Raw genomic sequence first — 14,998 nt, 5'->3', positions numbered from 1 at the left:
GAAGAAGAGAATATACAAAATTTACAAACAATTGAACAAATTATATTTGATGTTAATGAAGAAAACCACGAGTATTCAGCAGAACGATTAACTGAAATGTTTGACGAAGCATATCCATTTTCATTTACGCTTGTAACATGTCAACTTCTTTATTCATTATTTATATCCAATTCGAAAAACACAAATTTATATTTAACATTTTTAAAAGAAGTTGAAACCAAATTACCTGCGAATCATAAAATAATTCAAATATTTTATTTATTTTTACTTAGTTTGGAATCAAAAGAATCGGATTATATCTTAGAGATGATGGTAGAAAACAAGTTAATTGAACCATATTTCACAAAAGAAAAATATATGATATATTTTTCACACCATATGAAAGAAGAAGATTTAGAACTTTTATGTAAAAATTTTTATGGATATTTTGGAAATACGCAATTTGGCAAAAAGTTTTTACATGATCTTAATAAATTAAAAGAAGATAATTGGAAATTACATAAGGAATATATTCATGATGGAGCTAATACACATGAAATTGCTTATGCACTTAGGAACGATGATATCAGTAAGTTTCAAGAAATTGCTACACAAGCAAATTTCAATTTTAATCAAACAATTGAACCATCACTCTATGAAAGATGTGATTTCATTAATAATGATGAAATTACATTAATTCAATATTGCGCATTTTTTGGCTCTATTAAATGTTTTAGATTTATGTTATTAAATGAAGTTAATTTAAAAAAAGTTGGAAAATATGTTGTTGCTGGTGGAAATCTTGAGATATTTCATCTTTGTGAACAAAATAATGTTCCTTTTGTCGATTCATATGAAGCTGCTATTGAGTTTCATCGAAATGAATTATTTTTATATTTATATGAAAATAAAATTATCACAAAATTCGATTTAAAAGAATTAGGTAATAAATGTATCGAATGTAATAATTATAAAATCCTTATATTTTTGGAAGAAAAGAAAATGAAAATAGATGAATCAATGATTATAAAAGCTGCAAAACTTGGAAATATATTTCTTGTGAAACATTTTATTAATAGAATTAAAATGCCAAAAAATATTTTAATTTATGCAAATCAATCGAAAAATATCGAATTAATAAAATATATTCTTGATAATAATGAGATTGATATAAATGCAAAAGATATATATTTGTTATATAAGATGTTTTATTTAGTATTCTTTTGTTTTTTTGTTGTTTTTGGAATTTGTTTTTATGTTTTACAACTGCTTTAATTAATGCATGCGAAAATAATAACATCGAAATTGTTAAATTACTTCTTGAAAAAGAAGAAATTGATCTGAATTCTTTGGATATTTATTAAGAAAATTTGATATATTTTTTAATGATTTGCAATTTGATTTTAAATTTTGGAATTTTTTTATATGTTTTAATACTGCTTTTATTAAAGCATGTGAAAAAGGTCATTTGGATATTGTTATTTTACTTCTTCAACAAAAAGGAATTGATATTTTTATTAGAAATGAAATATATTTTTTAATTTCATAGTTTATATTTTATATTTGGAATTTGTTTAAATTATTTTGTGACGCTTTTATGTGTGCTTGTATGAATGGAAATAATGAAATTGTACGAATACTTCTTGAAAAAGGAGATATTGATATAAATGCAGGCGATGTTTTATGGTTTTAATTGATATTTATTTATGTTATTTGTAGTCTGAATGTATTTTTTGGAATTTATTCAAAATATTTGATACAGTTCTTATGTATACATCGAAAAATGGAAATGTAGACATTGTTCAAACTCTTCTAAACCAAAAAGATATAGAAATAAATAAACAAAATGTTATTATGTTTTACTTAATGTTAATTTTGATTATTTAATGTTTTAATTATATTTTTGGAGTATTTTATAATGTTTCATATCAGCTTTAATGTTTGCTTGTGAATTCGGACATATTGAAATAGTAAAATTACTTCTTAAACAAGAAAGCATTGATGTTAACATTAAAGATATTTAATAATCTTGTAGAATGTTTGATAAAATTCATTTTTCGTTTGATTATAATATTTGGTGTTTAATACAAAATTTTCGAACTGCTCTTATTCTAGCACAAGAATATGCACAGAAAGATATTATAGAATTATTTAATGAAAAAGAATAAAAACTATTTTTTGTTATTTAATATTAAGCCGTTTTTTAAGATTAAATTGTGAATATGTACACAAGCATGAATAAAATTGTTTAACATCTTTTGAGTATTAAATTAAAAAGTTTGATCAAACAATGAAAATTGTTTAGTTCCATTCTTGAAAAACTTCGAAAAGACACATTTTATTTTCAATTTTTTTTTTCTTTAGCTTGTTGTAAACATGAACAACGAATACGAATTCGAATTACAAATTTGTAACACGATTAAAGGTGATGTGAACGTTAAATTCTTAACGGTTTTGTATCTTCGGCCAATTTTCCAAAAAAATGCTTTCATTCGTGAATAAAAGTCACAACTTATCATTTTTAAGATTTTTCGCAAAGTCAGTAAAAGATCTTGAAGATGGTATTAAAAAGGTAATTGATGAACAAATAAGACCAGTTCTTAAGATGGATGGTGGTGATATTCAGTTTGACGGAATTGACAAAGATGGTGTTGTCAGTGTTACGCTGCTTGGTCATTGCTCTGGATGCCCATCAAAACGTGTGACATTACATAATGGAATTTTACTTTGTCTTCAAGAGGAATTCCCAGAAGTCACAAACATCAAGGAAACAATGACTGAGTAGAATTTCTGGTATAATTTCTCTTAATAAAGGATGCATTTAATTATGATTTTCTAAAATCACATTAAGTTTTTTATTGGCTATAACCAATTTGCTTTCAATGATGGTTTTGTGTTTTTCCTTTCGATTCATTGGTTAGAGTTTCATATTTTTTTAATTCCTTTCATTTCATTATTTATTTTATTTTATTAACAATTTTTTGTTTTCAGTGGCACGATGGCCGAGTGGTTAAGGCGTGGGATTTGAGTCCCCATGGGTTTATCCCTCATCAGTTCGAATCTGGTTCGTGTCGTTTTTTTATTTTTTATTTCAGAAACTGGTTAGAGAGCATGTTCCAAGAATTTTTGCTTTCGAGCCGCAAAGATCTTCTTAATTTGCTTGATTCTCTTGGGGTTGGTTATTCATATGATGCTAGTAAAGAAGATTTGGCTCGTTTAGCATCAACTCATATTCAATCTTATCAAATTTCTCCAAAAAATAGACAAGGTCATTTTAAATTTATATCCTTTTGTAAGCTAATTTTTCTTGTTAGCATTTCATTGGTTTTTATATTTTCATTAATTGATTTATATCTTAAATTTCATAAAAAGCCAATATATTGTGATTCATCCACTAATAACTCAAACTGCATACGCTGTCCATCACTAGCAAAGTGTATTAACCATACTGCTTTTTGTCGCACAAATTATATTTTAATTAATAATTTATGTGTATTCAATGATACTGATATAAAAATTGTTTCTAAACTATATAGTGAATCTTTACAACTACTTAGAAAGCGTGCTGGTGATTATCATTGTGAATTAATCAATTATGATTACATGTCACTTGATGAACTTGATAATGCTTTATTCAAATCAACTAACCTACAGAACGATATATTTGAGGAAATCTTTCATAAAACGACTCTACATCTTCGAAATGATAATACGCTTTTATTCAAATTTATCAATGGCAAAGAAGTTATTGTTTCTTCTGAAGCGCAACGCGATTTCCGCTGTCGAGTTAAGCAGCAAATATATTCCCATTTAAATGAAATTGCTATTTTTACTTTTGTTTCATTAATTCTTTTTGCATTAACAATATTTATAAGGCAAAAACAACGAAATAAAATGAATGCAAAATCGTATTCGAATTTACTTTTGAGACAATTAAAGAACTCAAAGACAGCGCAACCAACAGAGAACTTGAAGAGAGAGTTGAATAATCTTTCGCATAACAGAGGAAGAAGTCTTTGGCCACATGTAGAATCATTTTTGTCGGATTCGCCGAATGTACAAAGATATAATAACGAGGGAGAAGTCGTATTTCGATATCACACATTCAAATAATGTAAGTAAAATATTATTTTAGAGTAAATGTTATAAAAATTAAATATAAACGAAATTTTATAATCCATTCATAAGTTATATAATCACAATGATCAAGAATTGTTGGAATTCTAAAATTGTTATTAATTTTATTGTAAATTATCAAAATAAGTTTATTCTTTTCGCAAGATTTATAATGTTTATTCTTTAAAATTTTATTACACAAAATATATTTATAGTTCTAGAATATTTATAGATATGTTGTAAAAATTCCAAACGATTTTTTCTTGTGTAGATAATTATATCTGTTTAATAAATACAAACAGATTAAATAAATGAATTTTGTTTTAAATTGAAATGATTATTATATTATATCAACTTTTTATTTATTACTTTCTTTTTCTTAAATGGAAGAACAATGCTACTCCAAATGCTGTCACAGCTGTGGCTGCAAAAATAGAACCAATTATCTTTTTTCTATTGAAACTTTCTAAATCAGGCAATGATGGATCGAGTTTTTTAGCTTCTTCAAATAACTCTTTTGCTCTTTGTTCATCCTTTGGTATATCATCATATCCTTTATAATATATTCGAGCCATTTCATACTTAGATAGTGCTTCGAAGTTTTCATCCTGTGATGCCTTTGTAAAGTATTCAATTGACTTTTTTGGATCTTTTGGAGGATATTTACTGTCATCAAATGGCGAATAGAGTTTCCCAAGAAGATAATCAGCATCGCGCATGTCAAATGATGATGCCTTCTCAAGACAATGCACACCATATTCACGTTGTGATTGATCATCAGTTGTCATTAAATATGAGCCAAGAAAGAAATATGCTGGTGGAAAATCATATCCATCAGAAAGCATCTTCAAAATTCCAAGAGCTTGCTCGGGATATGTATTTATTATTGCAATAGCCTGTTTTACAAGAGCTGGCGGGAAACCAACACTAATACTGTATTGAAACATTTCTTGTGCAATACGGATAACATTCTGATCATTTGTTCCTTGTTGGTCAATAATCGTTGCAAGAATAAAAGCAGATTTAGGATCTATGCCATTGTCACTGGAAATAGTGCTTACAATAATAGGCCATTCTTCTGTTATGTCCTTTTTTTGTATTTCAACGATTACTTGATGTTCTTCTTCGAGATAACGTAAATTAATATCAGAAGCTTCTCCAGGAAGGTTTCCGTGTAAAATTGGAGGCATGTCTTTTGTTGAAACATATACACTGATAGATTTATTATCATCAAATAAAGTCCCTTTGATCATATTGATGTTAAAAGTGGATGAACAATTGATTCTAACTTCTACCATTTTTTGATCTATTTGACTGATGGCCCAATCATACATTTTCCAATTTGAAGGTGGAATTCTTGTTATATTCATTTTTAATTTTGGACTTGACCAAAATAACGATTAAAACATAAAGAAAATTATTTGGGTAGCCCCATTTGTAAACCAAAATTCAATTGAATTGACGGTTATTTTATACAATTTATCAAAGCTTTACATTTTTCTCTCAATTTGGAGTTTAAAAGCTGCTGTTGTGTTAAATATATTCCATTGCTTTATAAATTTGTGAAATGACATATTAGTAAATTTAATCTGATTCAAAAGAATTTATTTTCTTTGTGTAATATATTTACTGAAGAATTTATGACTTTGATCACCTTCCATTTTTTGTAATTAACAAATTTTCTTCTTTGTGAAATTTTTATTTATTAAATTCGTTGTACATTAAGTTAATGTCCTTATATAACTCTTAAATTTTCCTTTCTATAGAAATGGTTTTTTATTCTCCTGAATTAAACCAAAATTTGGTGTCAAGTTTCATTGTTATTTATTTGAAGCAAAAAAGGTTTGATAATTCCAAATCCATCCAGTTATTAGATTAAAAAATGTTAAAAAATAGATGATATATATCCAATTTACATTAATAACCTTTTCTTATCATGAATTGTTTTAAGATTCATACTTTAAGAAGCTCAATAGTAATGATTGATAACATTTAATGATTGCTAAGTATTTAATATCTTTATTAAGTTCATTAAAAAGTAATTACTTAGTATAGATATCTATTAGCATTTTAATCAAAATAAATATGTGTAAAGTGTTTCTATATGGTTATCAAATGATTTCCGTGTAATTTTTTCGGCTAAAGCATACGAACGTATTTAAATATTTTTTGATGTTATTAAAATAGATCCTATATCATTTTTAAAATTAAAATTATTACTAGAAATTAATTTATTTAAAATGGTTTCATATGTTCAAAGGGTGAATATTTAATATTAATAGGGTGAATATTATTCATAGAAAGCATGCTATGAAATTGAAAATGGAGTTCTGGATATCAAAGACCATGGTCAATATGCGAAATCGAGAACAAAAATTATGTTATTGGAATGTGTTTGGTATCCCAATATAACTACATAATATATTAATATAATTTCGTTCTAATGGCTCAATATATGGTGAAAGTGACTTTCCTTGATATCTTGTTCATTAAATGGTAAAAAAAAAATGTTTACAAGCAGGTTGATAAGATGGATTATGATGGTGTGGGATTGCACAGAAAAGAAGAAATTATGTTCATCATAAAAGTAGAATAATTTGTTTTTCTTTAAAAACATCATGTTATTGAAATTTCGAAGATGTAAATCATCAAAATGTTAAATTTTTTAAATAATGAAAATTTATAGTAAACTATATACCACATATCATGAAATTTATGTGTTAATAATTTTTCAAAGTTATTATACATCTTCAGTAAATATATAATAAGTAAGTAATATTCGTTAATAACGAAAATTATAAAAAACTATTTGCTATTTTATTTTTTATTTGCAAGGCAATCATTTTTTCATCACTCCGTGTTATATTGTGTTTCGAATTAATTATTCATATAAATTGTGCATTATCCATTAATTCAGGATTGTGAAACTTCCTTACACAAAAAGTGGCTGTTTAACGTTCTTAATGGAACTGGATCGAATCGCTAAAATCCTTCGGTCCGACGATGCTATAATGCGAACTGATATAAAGGAATTGCTAACTGAATATCAAGCAAAAGGTGGAGATCTTCAAGAAATTTTACCAGTTTTACTAGATAAATTTCAAGGAATCCCTATATACATAGATAAGGTTGCACAACTTCTTCAATTTTCTGATATTAATCCTTCTTTAGAAATTGAAAGACATGTCAAACAATCAGTATTACAATTGTTAGTTGAATCAAAACAATCTTTAATTGATATGGATAAATATTTTTTTCGAAATGAAGCTCTCCCTAAATCCTTGGAAATAATTTTTACTAATGAAATGTGGATTTCTACTATAATTGAAATAACACAAAATTTACAGAAAAATGGGAAAGAAATTCCATTATTTATATCTTACTGTATTAACCGCATATGCAAAATTCACCCTGAAAAAATCACTGCTCTTCCATCATGTTTTATTGAATATCAGGCATATTCTGCTGTTTTACGCTCTTTACTTTCTCGTCTTCCAACGAACCCTTCTCTTAAGGAAATTTTCATTGACATTGTTTGTACAGATGACCTTACATTTGGACATGTTGCAATATTATGCCATTTTCTCAAAGATCCATCTATTGTTTTCGAAATTACCAACCGGTGTGAATCGCGAAAGCGAGATCCCAAACTGCTCAAAACTTTTATGCTTCGGATGGATCATTGTGATGATAATGCAATAGTTGTTCTTGCTGGAGGTCAAGATTTCACCTCTAAGAATGTATTGTCTCTTCAACAAGACAACAGTGAAACCTCAGAGTATTTCAAGCGTCTTGTTTTTGCTAAAATCAAGGACAAAATCCTATCGCCTCAAAGTCGAACGTTAATTCCCTCTATCGTTGACCTTATGACCTCACTTTCCCCTGGTATTGAATTTGATGAGAATACAAAAGAATATATATGTAATGCTTTTTTAGATATGAAGAAGCGTCCATGGGATTCCCAAATGCTTTCCAATGCGTGTTATGCACTTCAATCAGAATTTTGTGCCGATATATATCTTGATGAAGTTCTTAGGCAAATCTCAAGAGCAGAGTCACATACGCAATTTATTAACCAAACTAACTCAGATTTATTTCCATTTGATCAACATAAACTTACGATGCAGACATTGATTATCTGCGAAATTGCATATAATTATCCGAACAAATGTAACCAAATTGTCACATCAATAATGGGAACATTTAATAAAACGAACGAAAATATTGTCGGTGAACAATGTTGTATAATTATTAAGTATGTAATAATGCTTGGTTACGTTGTTGAAGTTCTTTTGCATTTTTCCGAAATCGGTGCAATGAAAACTGCAAATCAGCCCGCGTTTCGGCGTATTATCTTTGATTTTATATTCAATATGGAGCCGCCATATTCGAATGAGTTTTTAAGCGCTTTAGCTCAATGCTTACAGGACGAAAGAATTATAACACTCGTCGTACCTAAGGAAGCAAGAACAGTTCTAAAGGTACATAGAGATTCTATGAAATTGTTTATGGATTTAATTAAAAATGCTGATTTGGATAATAGAGATGATTTGGATATGGTAGTGTTTTATCAACAGATAAAAAGCAAGATGGAAGATTACTTGGGTTACAGATAAAATGTTTTGAATAAATAATTTTGATTAAAAATTTAATTTTTTTTCCTAAAAGCGCGTAACATTTCTGTGACTATATATGATGTAAGTGCAACCTATTTAGATAATTATTAATAACTTCAAATTATTTGTTTGAAATTTTTGAATACAACAGTATCAAAAAAATATTTAAGTGCTAACAAAATGCTTTGATTGATCTTTTATAGCTTGACTTTAAGATGATTTCAATTTTAAAAACAACAGCTATTTTGTGTTTGTTATAAATTAATTTCGAAAATCGGCCATCAACCATTCAATTTTTCCTCGTGAACACGGTGTTTTTGGGGTGGGTTTGTTCGATCAAAACTTTTTGATATAAAGCACAGTTTCGTCTGTTACAGTCTGAAATCCATTCAATTTTTTCAATTCGACGATGATTTTTTCTGTAACTGTACAACCAAAAAATTTTTCTGGCGTGTCAGATGAGGTTAATGGCATACAAAAATTGTATTGAATTCTAATTTGAAACATGCGTGTGAAAATCACTTCACACTGAGGTCGATAAAACAACAAATGCTCTGGTATTTTTTGTACTTTGCTTTCACTATAAATATTGATCTTAATGTTTGTTATAAGAGTGGCCATGTTTTACTCAACTGGACGGGATTTACAGCAAATGAAGATTTATATTATACAACATACACAAAGAAGAATGACAAATTTTGGATCCCACTTAGTTCTTTCGATTATAGCACTACGAAAAATATCAAGGTTTTGAATGTATATCCAACATTTTTAATAGCTGATTTAATTGGAATACCCAAAATTGATTTTTATTATACAGACCCCTCAACACCTTCGATGAACATGCACCAGTCTGCTTCTCTTAAAGTTTGGATGGAAGGTGGTAATTTTACATCAGGTGGTATCACATATAAATTCGATGCATTAGGCCAAAATCCTCAAACCAAAGAGCAAATTATCCATGTTACTCCCATCACAACTAGGGATTTTAATAATTTTACATTAGATCAAATGAAAAATTATGATGTAATTGTTGTCGGAATATGGGATTTTAATGGCGGTCCATTAGATTTCCCAAGTAGTGAAACAGTTCAGCGAGTTAGTGATTATATCGATCAAGGTTATGGCTTTCTTTTAGGACATGATTCCATTGGTTTCTATTATGGAAACGATAAAAGTTATGGACCTATTGCTGATAAATTTGGCATTAAACTTGGTACAGAAATTTGTTTATTTCCAACTCAATGCTCATCTGGTACACTAGAATCTAAATGGAAGCATTGGTCTCGAGAATTTAATGTCACAAAACGTGGACTCCTTACAAATTATCCATATCAAATTCCATCAGGTATCTTACCCATAAATCTTACTCATACATGTTCTAATGCAGCATTTGGTGATGTATGGATGGAAATGGGTGCAATAGATGTTCCTATATTTGAAAGTTTAGGTGACTTTTCTGAAGCAGAAGCAACAAAATGGGAAAATCTTTATGGGTACGATGAAACAAGATATGGAAATCCTCATTATTATTTAACAACATATATGAATACTGCTATGGTACAAGCAGGACATACAAATTGTATCACTACAGAATATGAAAGAAAAGTAATTGCCAATACTATATATTATTTATATCAAAAGACACCATTACAATATTCATATGATAATTCAGTTACAGAAACACCAAAATTAAATAATCCGATAATTAATAGAATAGGTAAAGAAAGATCTCTTGAAATATTCTCTGAAAACCAAAGTGAAGAAATACATTATAAAGTTGTTGGTCAAACATTTGATGGAAATACAAAATATTCTTCTGAAGATACATTATTCAATTTAGTCACTTATCCAGTAGAATATTATTATGTCATTGATAAAAGTCAATCAACAATAATTACAGAAAACATGTCAAATGTTCATAAGACAAAAGGAAATATAACTAATATCGAAAATGACCATGTTTATATACATGTTGCATCAATTGATAATTTTGGTTATATAAGTAATACAACTCATTTCTTCATGAAAGCAGATCCTACAAATACATTTACAAGATCAAATACATTTACAAACTCAAACACATTCACAAAGTCAAATACATTTAATCTTATTAATAAATCATTATATATATCTGAAACCATTACGAAGTCAATGGTTGTTGAACAAACAATTTTATCACATTCATTAATGCTTTCTGCAAATACATATGTTGCAGTAGAATCTGTTTATTACAAATATACAATTGTCGATTTATCTACTGTGATTAGTTTTTATTCACATTTCTATACATATGATAAAAATCAAAACTCAAATCAAGAAGATAATAACACAACAACTATTATTATGGTATATGTTTGTGTTGCTGTTGTAGCAATTGCTGTTATTTCAATTCTTGTTTATGTAATTAAACGCTCAAGAAATATCGCGGAAAGTAGTGATTCTAATGAAATGACAAATCAAGATTTATCATTTGCAGCAACTTTGCAAATGAGACAAGCAGAAGAAGATCCATTTGCTAAAGACTTTAGAGAAGATGAATACTTTAACAAATTGTGAATGTTTTTTTGTTTTTCAAACGGAAATAATCGAAAAATTTCAACAACTTACAGACCAAAAATGTTTTTATTAAAAGTTGTTTTCTTTATTTTTTTTTCTTAAAAATGTCAATCAGTTTAACCAGTGAATCATTTATCGTTTATTTGTGCGCAGAATAATAAACGGTCGCGTTGATGTATCATTGAAGTGAATTCACTAACGAAAAGTGGCATCTTAATCATTTGCACTCAAGTTATAAAAGGATAAAAACTCGTTCCAGTAGGAGCAAGGAAATAACAGCACCTGTAACTAGCATTTCATCATATTCTGAAAAATTTAATCAAATTCAAAATTTTCATGATTTTTATGACTTTCCAAAAATTTGGGAAGCACGAGACAACGAAATTATACCTTTGATTCTTGATAATTTTATAAATTATTTCAGTCAAAATGGGAAAGTAGATTGTTATTTTATGAAAGAACATAATTTTTTTTCAACATTATCAGATATATATGGGATTTCTGTTGAACATCGTTTAAAATCCCTATATTTAATCAATCTAATAGTTACAAAGAATCCATATTGTATCGATTATTTTCTTAATTCAGAATATCTTGATTCATTTATTAATTCATTTCTTGCTATTTTAAATGAATGGTTTCAACTTGATCCTAGCAGCAAAACATTTACCGAATTCCATTTATATATTTTCAATTTAATTTATCATTTTATATCACGTTCGTTTGAAAACATATATTTACTATACAGTGAATATCCATTATTTAACAAGATCATAGACGCTCTCCATATTTGTTATGATCAAGACATCCAAATTGAAATCAACATCGAAAAACGATTATTTTCCATTTTAGACAAATTTCTAAGCAAAAACATGAACAATGAGAAAGAAATCACCAACAACATCTTTATCATATACCAAGAAGTATTACTTAAACAACGGCCAGAGATATTTACAATAGTTTCGAGTTCGTTAGAAGACTTTATAATCAAGAAACAATACGCAAAAAGTTCATACATACTATTAAATCAATATCAATTCTTTGAACTTATCTATAAATGTATCGAAGCATTTGCTACAAGTGACATTGACATTAATTTGGAATATGGGTTTTCATTTTTAACATATGGAATGTCATTCGAAGGCTATGATGCATTAACAGAAGAACTAACGCAGAATATACATCCGCAGTTTCTATTTAATTACTTACATAACAACATACAAAATATCAATGATACATTTGTCCCTGTAATTATATTATTAAATGATTATTGCTTAGCTAAGAACGAAGTTATTAACGAACTGAATGTAGAAATGGTTAATGAAATCGTGGTGAATATATTGGATGATGGAGTTATGAACTTAAAAGAAGAAGTTATCGAATTGGTCATTAACATTTTAACATTTTCAAACTATGAATTCATAACATTGTATGTACACTATGAATTTATTGATAGAATTCTCGACTTTTTGCAAGACTCTGACAAATTTTGTGAAAATTTGTACGGTTTAATAGAAAGTTATCTTCAGAAAACTGACTTCCAAAACATTGACGATGAAAAAGTGTCGGAGTTCGTTATGGATACGATACCAAATTTTTTGAATGCCACAATTAGTGGCTCTGAAATTGTTTCGCCAAGAATTTTACAGAAATTTTACCCTAAATAGAAATATTTGCCCTTAGGTAACCGTCATGGCCTGTCAGAAAGGTACAGCCAAAAGCTAAATAAGTATGTTATATAAGTTGTGATGAGAATATACTCGTGGATATCAGAATCCTGAAGAATACTTTTCTCTGAACAACATTTTTCTATAAACTAACACATAGTAATTAATTATTTATCATAAATTGATTTACTAAATTCCAAAATCACATTCTGTCTGTTACAAGTAATCAGTCACTAAACCATTTTTTTTTAATAAACATTTTTTTGTTATTAAATTTAATGAAATCAAATTCAGTAAAAAGAAACTTCCAAATAGATAACGCACTCAGTGTTACACCATTTGAAGTTTTACGGATTCTGTTCAATGCATTCCGCAAAATTGTCTCCGAAGACGCAATTCGTTTACTGACCGTAAACCAATTCAATTTTTCAATAGAAAAGTAGCCACTTAACCACAAGCGAAGAAATGTTTTATGTTTCTTTAGCTTTGCTGATTGTTATTTTATTATTTATTATCTACAGGATTACTAGAAAAGTTAAGGTCAATGTTGAATATAATCCTAATGGAAATATAAAGCATTTGGTCGAGAAAATGACAACATTTAAAAAACCTTATAAGCCAACTTCATGGCTCATTTCTTCTCATTTCCATACTGCTTATGGTATGAGATATCGTCCACGATCTCTCATTATGGGTAGCGAAAGAAGAGAAATGTTTTTATTCTCTGATGGAGGAACATCAGCTCTCGATTATTTCGAGCCTAAAGACGCTACAAATAGTCCTTTCGTTGTTCTTGCTCATACATTAGGTGGTGGTACTCGTGAACCAGTAATCAATAATCTTGCTGAAGCCTGTAACAAAAAAGGTTGGAGAGTTGTTGTTGCTAATGGCCGTGGGTCTTCTGGTGCTCCCATTACATCAGCTCGTCTTCCGTCATGTTTAGATTGGGATGACTTGAATGAAATAATCAATCATATCAGAGAGCTTTATCATCCACCGTATATATTTTTAGCTGGATTTTCACTTGGTGCTTTACAATCCATGGAATACTCCACTAAAGATGCAGCTTTAGATATTGATGGAATTGCTGCTGTATCACATACATATGATCTTCTTAAAGGCGCATTAGTTCTTGAGAAGCCAATTCAAATGCGTCTTTATACCCCAATAATATGTCATCAACTTCATCATGCCCTTGAAAAATCAAAGCAATTTTTCGATGAGCCAGCTGCTATGAATTCCCGAACGATGCGCGAGTTTGACGATGTGTTCACCTCTAAAAAGAAGGGATTCCCCAACGGAATCGAGTACTACAAAGCGGGAAACATTTACAGCAAAATTGACAACGCAAAAGTGCCAACACTTGTACTGGGCGCTGACGATGACCCGTTCACTGTGAAGGACGCAATGCCAATAAAGGAAGCGCGCGCGAGCAAGAACGTGGCGTTCGCACATACTGCTGAGGGAGGACATGTGAGCTTCATAACAGGAAACGATGGATTGCATTCACTCATTGATGAGATGATTCCTGAATGGTTCCAAGTGATAATGGATGAAAAGAAAAAGAATGATTAAATGGTGTAAAATGCTTTTGAGATTTATTATTTAATTTATGCTTATTTTTAGATCTGAAAACAGTTTTGTTAAATTTATATAAAAAGTATATTTTCATGAAGCAAATTTGATGAAGAATATATCTACAAATATTTATATATGTTGAATCAAATGCCAAATTATAAAATCCAAAATAATTAAAGTTATTATCAAGAATTTTTATATAAAAATTCTGATGGATATCAAAAAACATTAAATAAATGAAAAAAATCTTTTAATAAAGAAAAGAATTTATCATAAAAAATTTAAACATTTAAGAATTTAAAGAAAATAAGAATGAGAAAGCTATAATAAGAAATAAGATACTTTAATAATCTTGAACGTCGTTTAAATTCTTTATTTGCTGATGCATTTGATGAAGAATTTAATAATATGATTGAACAAGATAAACCTAAAGAACAAAAAGAAGAAAAACCTAAAGAAGAAGAATTTAAGAAAGAATTAAAA

The 14,998-nt window shown here is 28.4% G+C and overlaps 5 protein-coding genes across 5 annotated transcripts; 4 read left to right on the top strand and 1 right to left on the bottom strand.

The window, feature by feature from the left end:
• Nucleotides 1-2,461: 2,461 nt before the first annotated feature.
• GO595_008868 (NifU family protein) lies at nucleotides 2,462-2,764 on the top strand (the record flags this gene model as incomplete). Its single annotated transcript, XM_067922490.1, has 1 exon — nucleotides 2,462-2,764. One exon carries the CDS (start codon nucleotides 2,462-2,464, stop codon nucleotides 2,762-2,764), a length of 303 nt encoding a protein of 100 aa, XP_067770950.1.
• A 1,696-nt stretch (nucleotides 2,765-4,460) lies between these two features.
• Nucleotides 4,461-5,429, bottom strand: GO595_008867 (sel1 repeat family protein; the record flags this gene model as incomplete). Its single annotated transcript, XM_067922488.1, has 1 exon — nucleotides 4,461-5,429. The coding sequence occupies one exon, from the start codon at nucleotides 5,427-5,429 to the stop codon at nucleotides 4,461-4,463; it is 969 nt and encodes a 322-aa protein (XP_067770949.1).
• Nucleotides 5,430-7,058: 1,629 nt separating this feature from the next.
• Nucleotides 7,059-8,711, top strand: GO595_008866 (uncharacterized protein; the record flags this gene model as incomplete). Its single annotated transcript, XM_067922487.1, has 1 exon — nucleotides 7,059-8,711. The coding sequence occupies one exon, from the start codon at nucleotides 7,059-7,061 to the stop codon at nucleotides 8,709-8,711; it is 1,653 nt and encodes a 550-aa protein (XP_067770948.1).
• Nucleotides 8,712-9,584: 873 nt separating this feature from the next.
• Nucleotides 9,585-11,270, top strand: GO595_008865 (Ig domain-containing protein; the record flags this gene model as incomplete). Its single annotated transcript, XM_067922486.1, has 1 exon — nucleotides 9,585-11,270. One exon carries the CDS (start codon nucleotides 9,585-9,587, stop codon nucleotides 11,268-11,270), a length of 1,686 nt encoding a protein of 561 aa, XP_067770947.1.
• A 2,258-nt stretch (nucleotides 11,271-13,528) lies between these two features.
• GO595_008864 (Clan SC, family S33, methylesterase-like serine peptidase) lies at nucleotides 13,529-14,512 on the top strand (the record flags this gene model as incomplete). Its single annotated transcript, XM_067922485.1, has 1 exon — nucleotides 13,529-14,512. One exon carries the CDS (start codon nucleotides 13,529-13,531, stop codon nucleotides 14,510-14,512), a length of 984 nt encoding a protein of 327 aa, XP_067770946.1.
• Between the last annotated feature and the right edge of the window lie 486 nt (nucleotides 14,513-14,998).

The sequence above is a fragment of the Histomonas meleagridis genome (assembly GCF_020186115.1).
Source record: "Histomonas meleagridis strain 2922-C6/04-10x chromosome Unknown contig_78, whole genome shotgun sequence".
In the NCBI taxonomy this organism is placed as follows: Eukaryota; Parabasalia; order Tritrichomonadida; family Dientamoebidae; genus Histomonas; species Histomonas meleagridis.
Note: the sequence above shows the minus strand (reverse complement) of the source record. Positions and strands in the feature narration are given on the sequence as shown.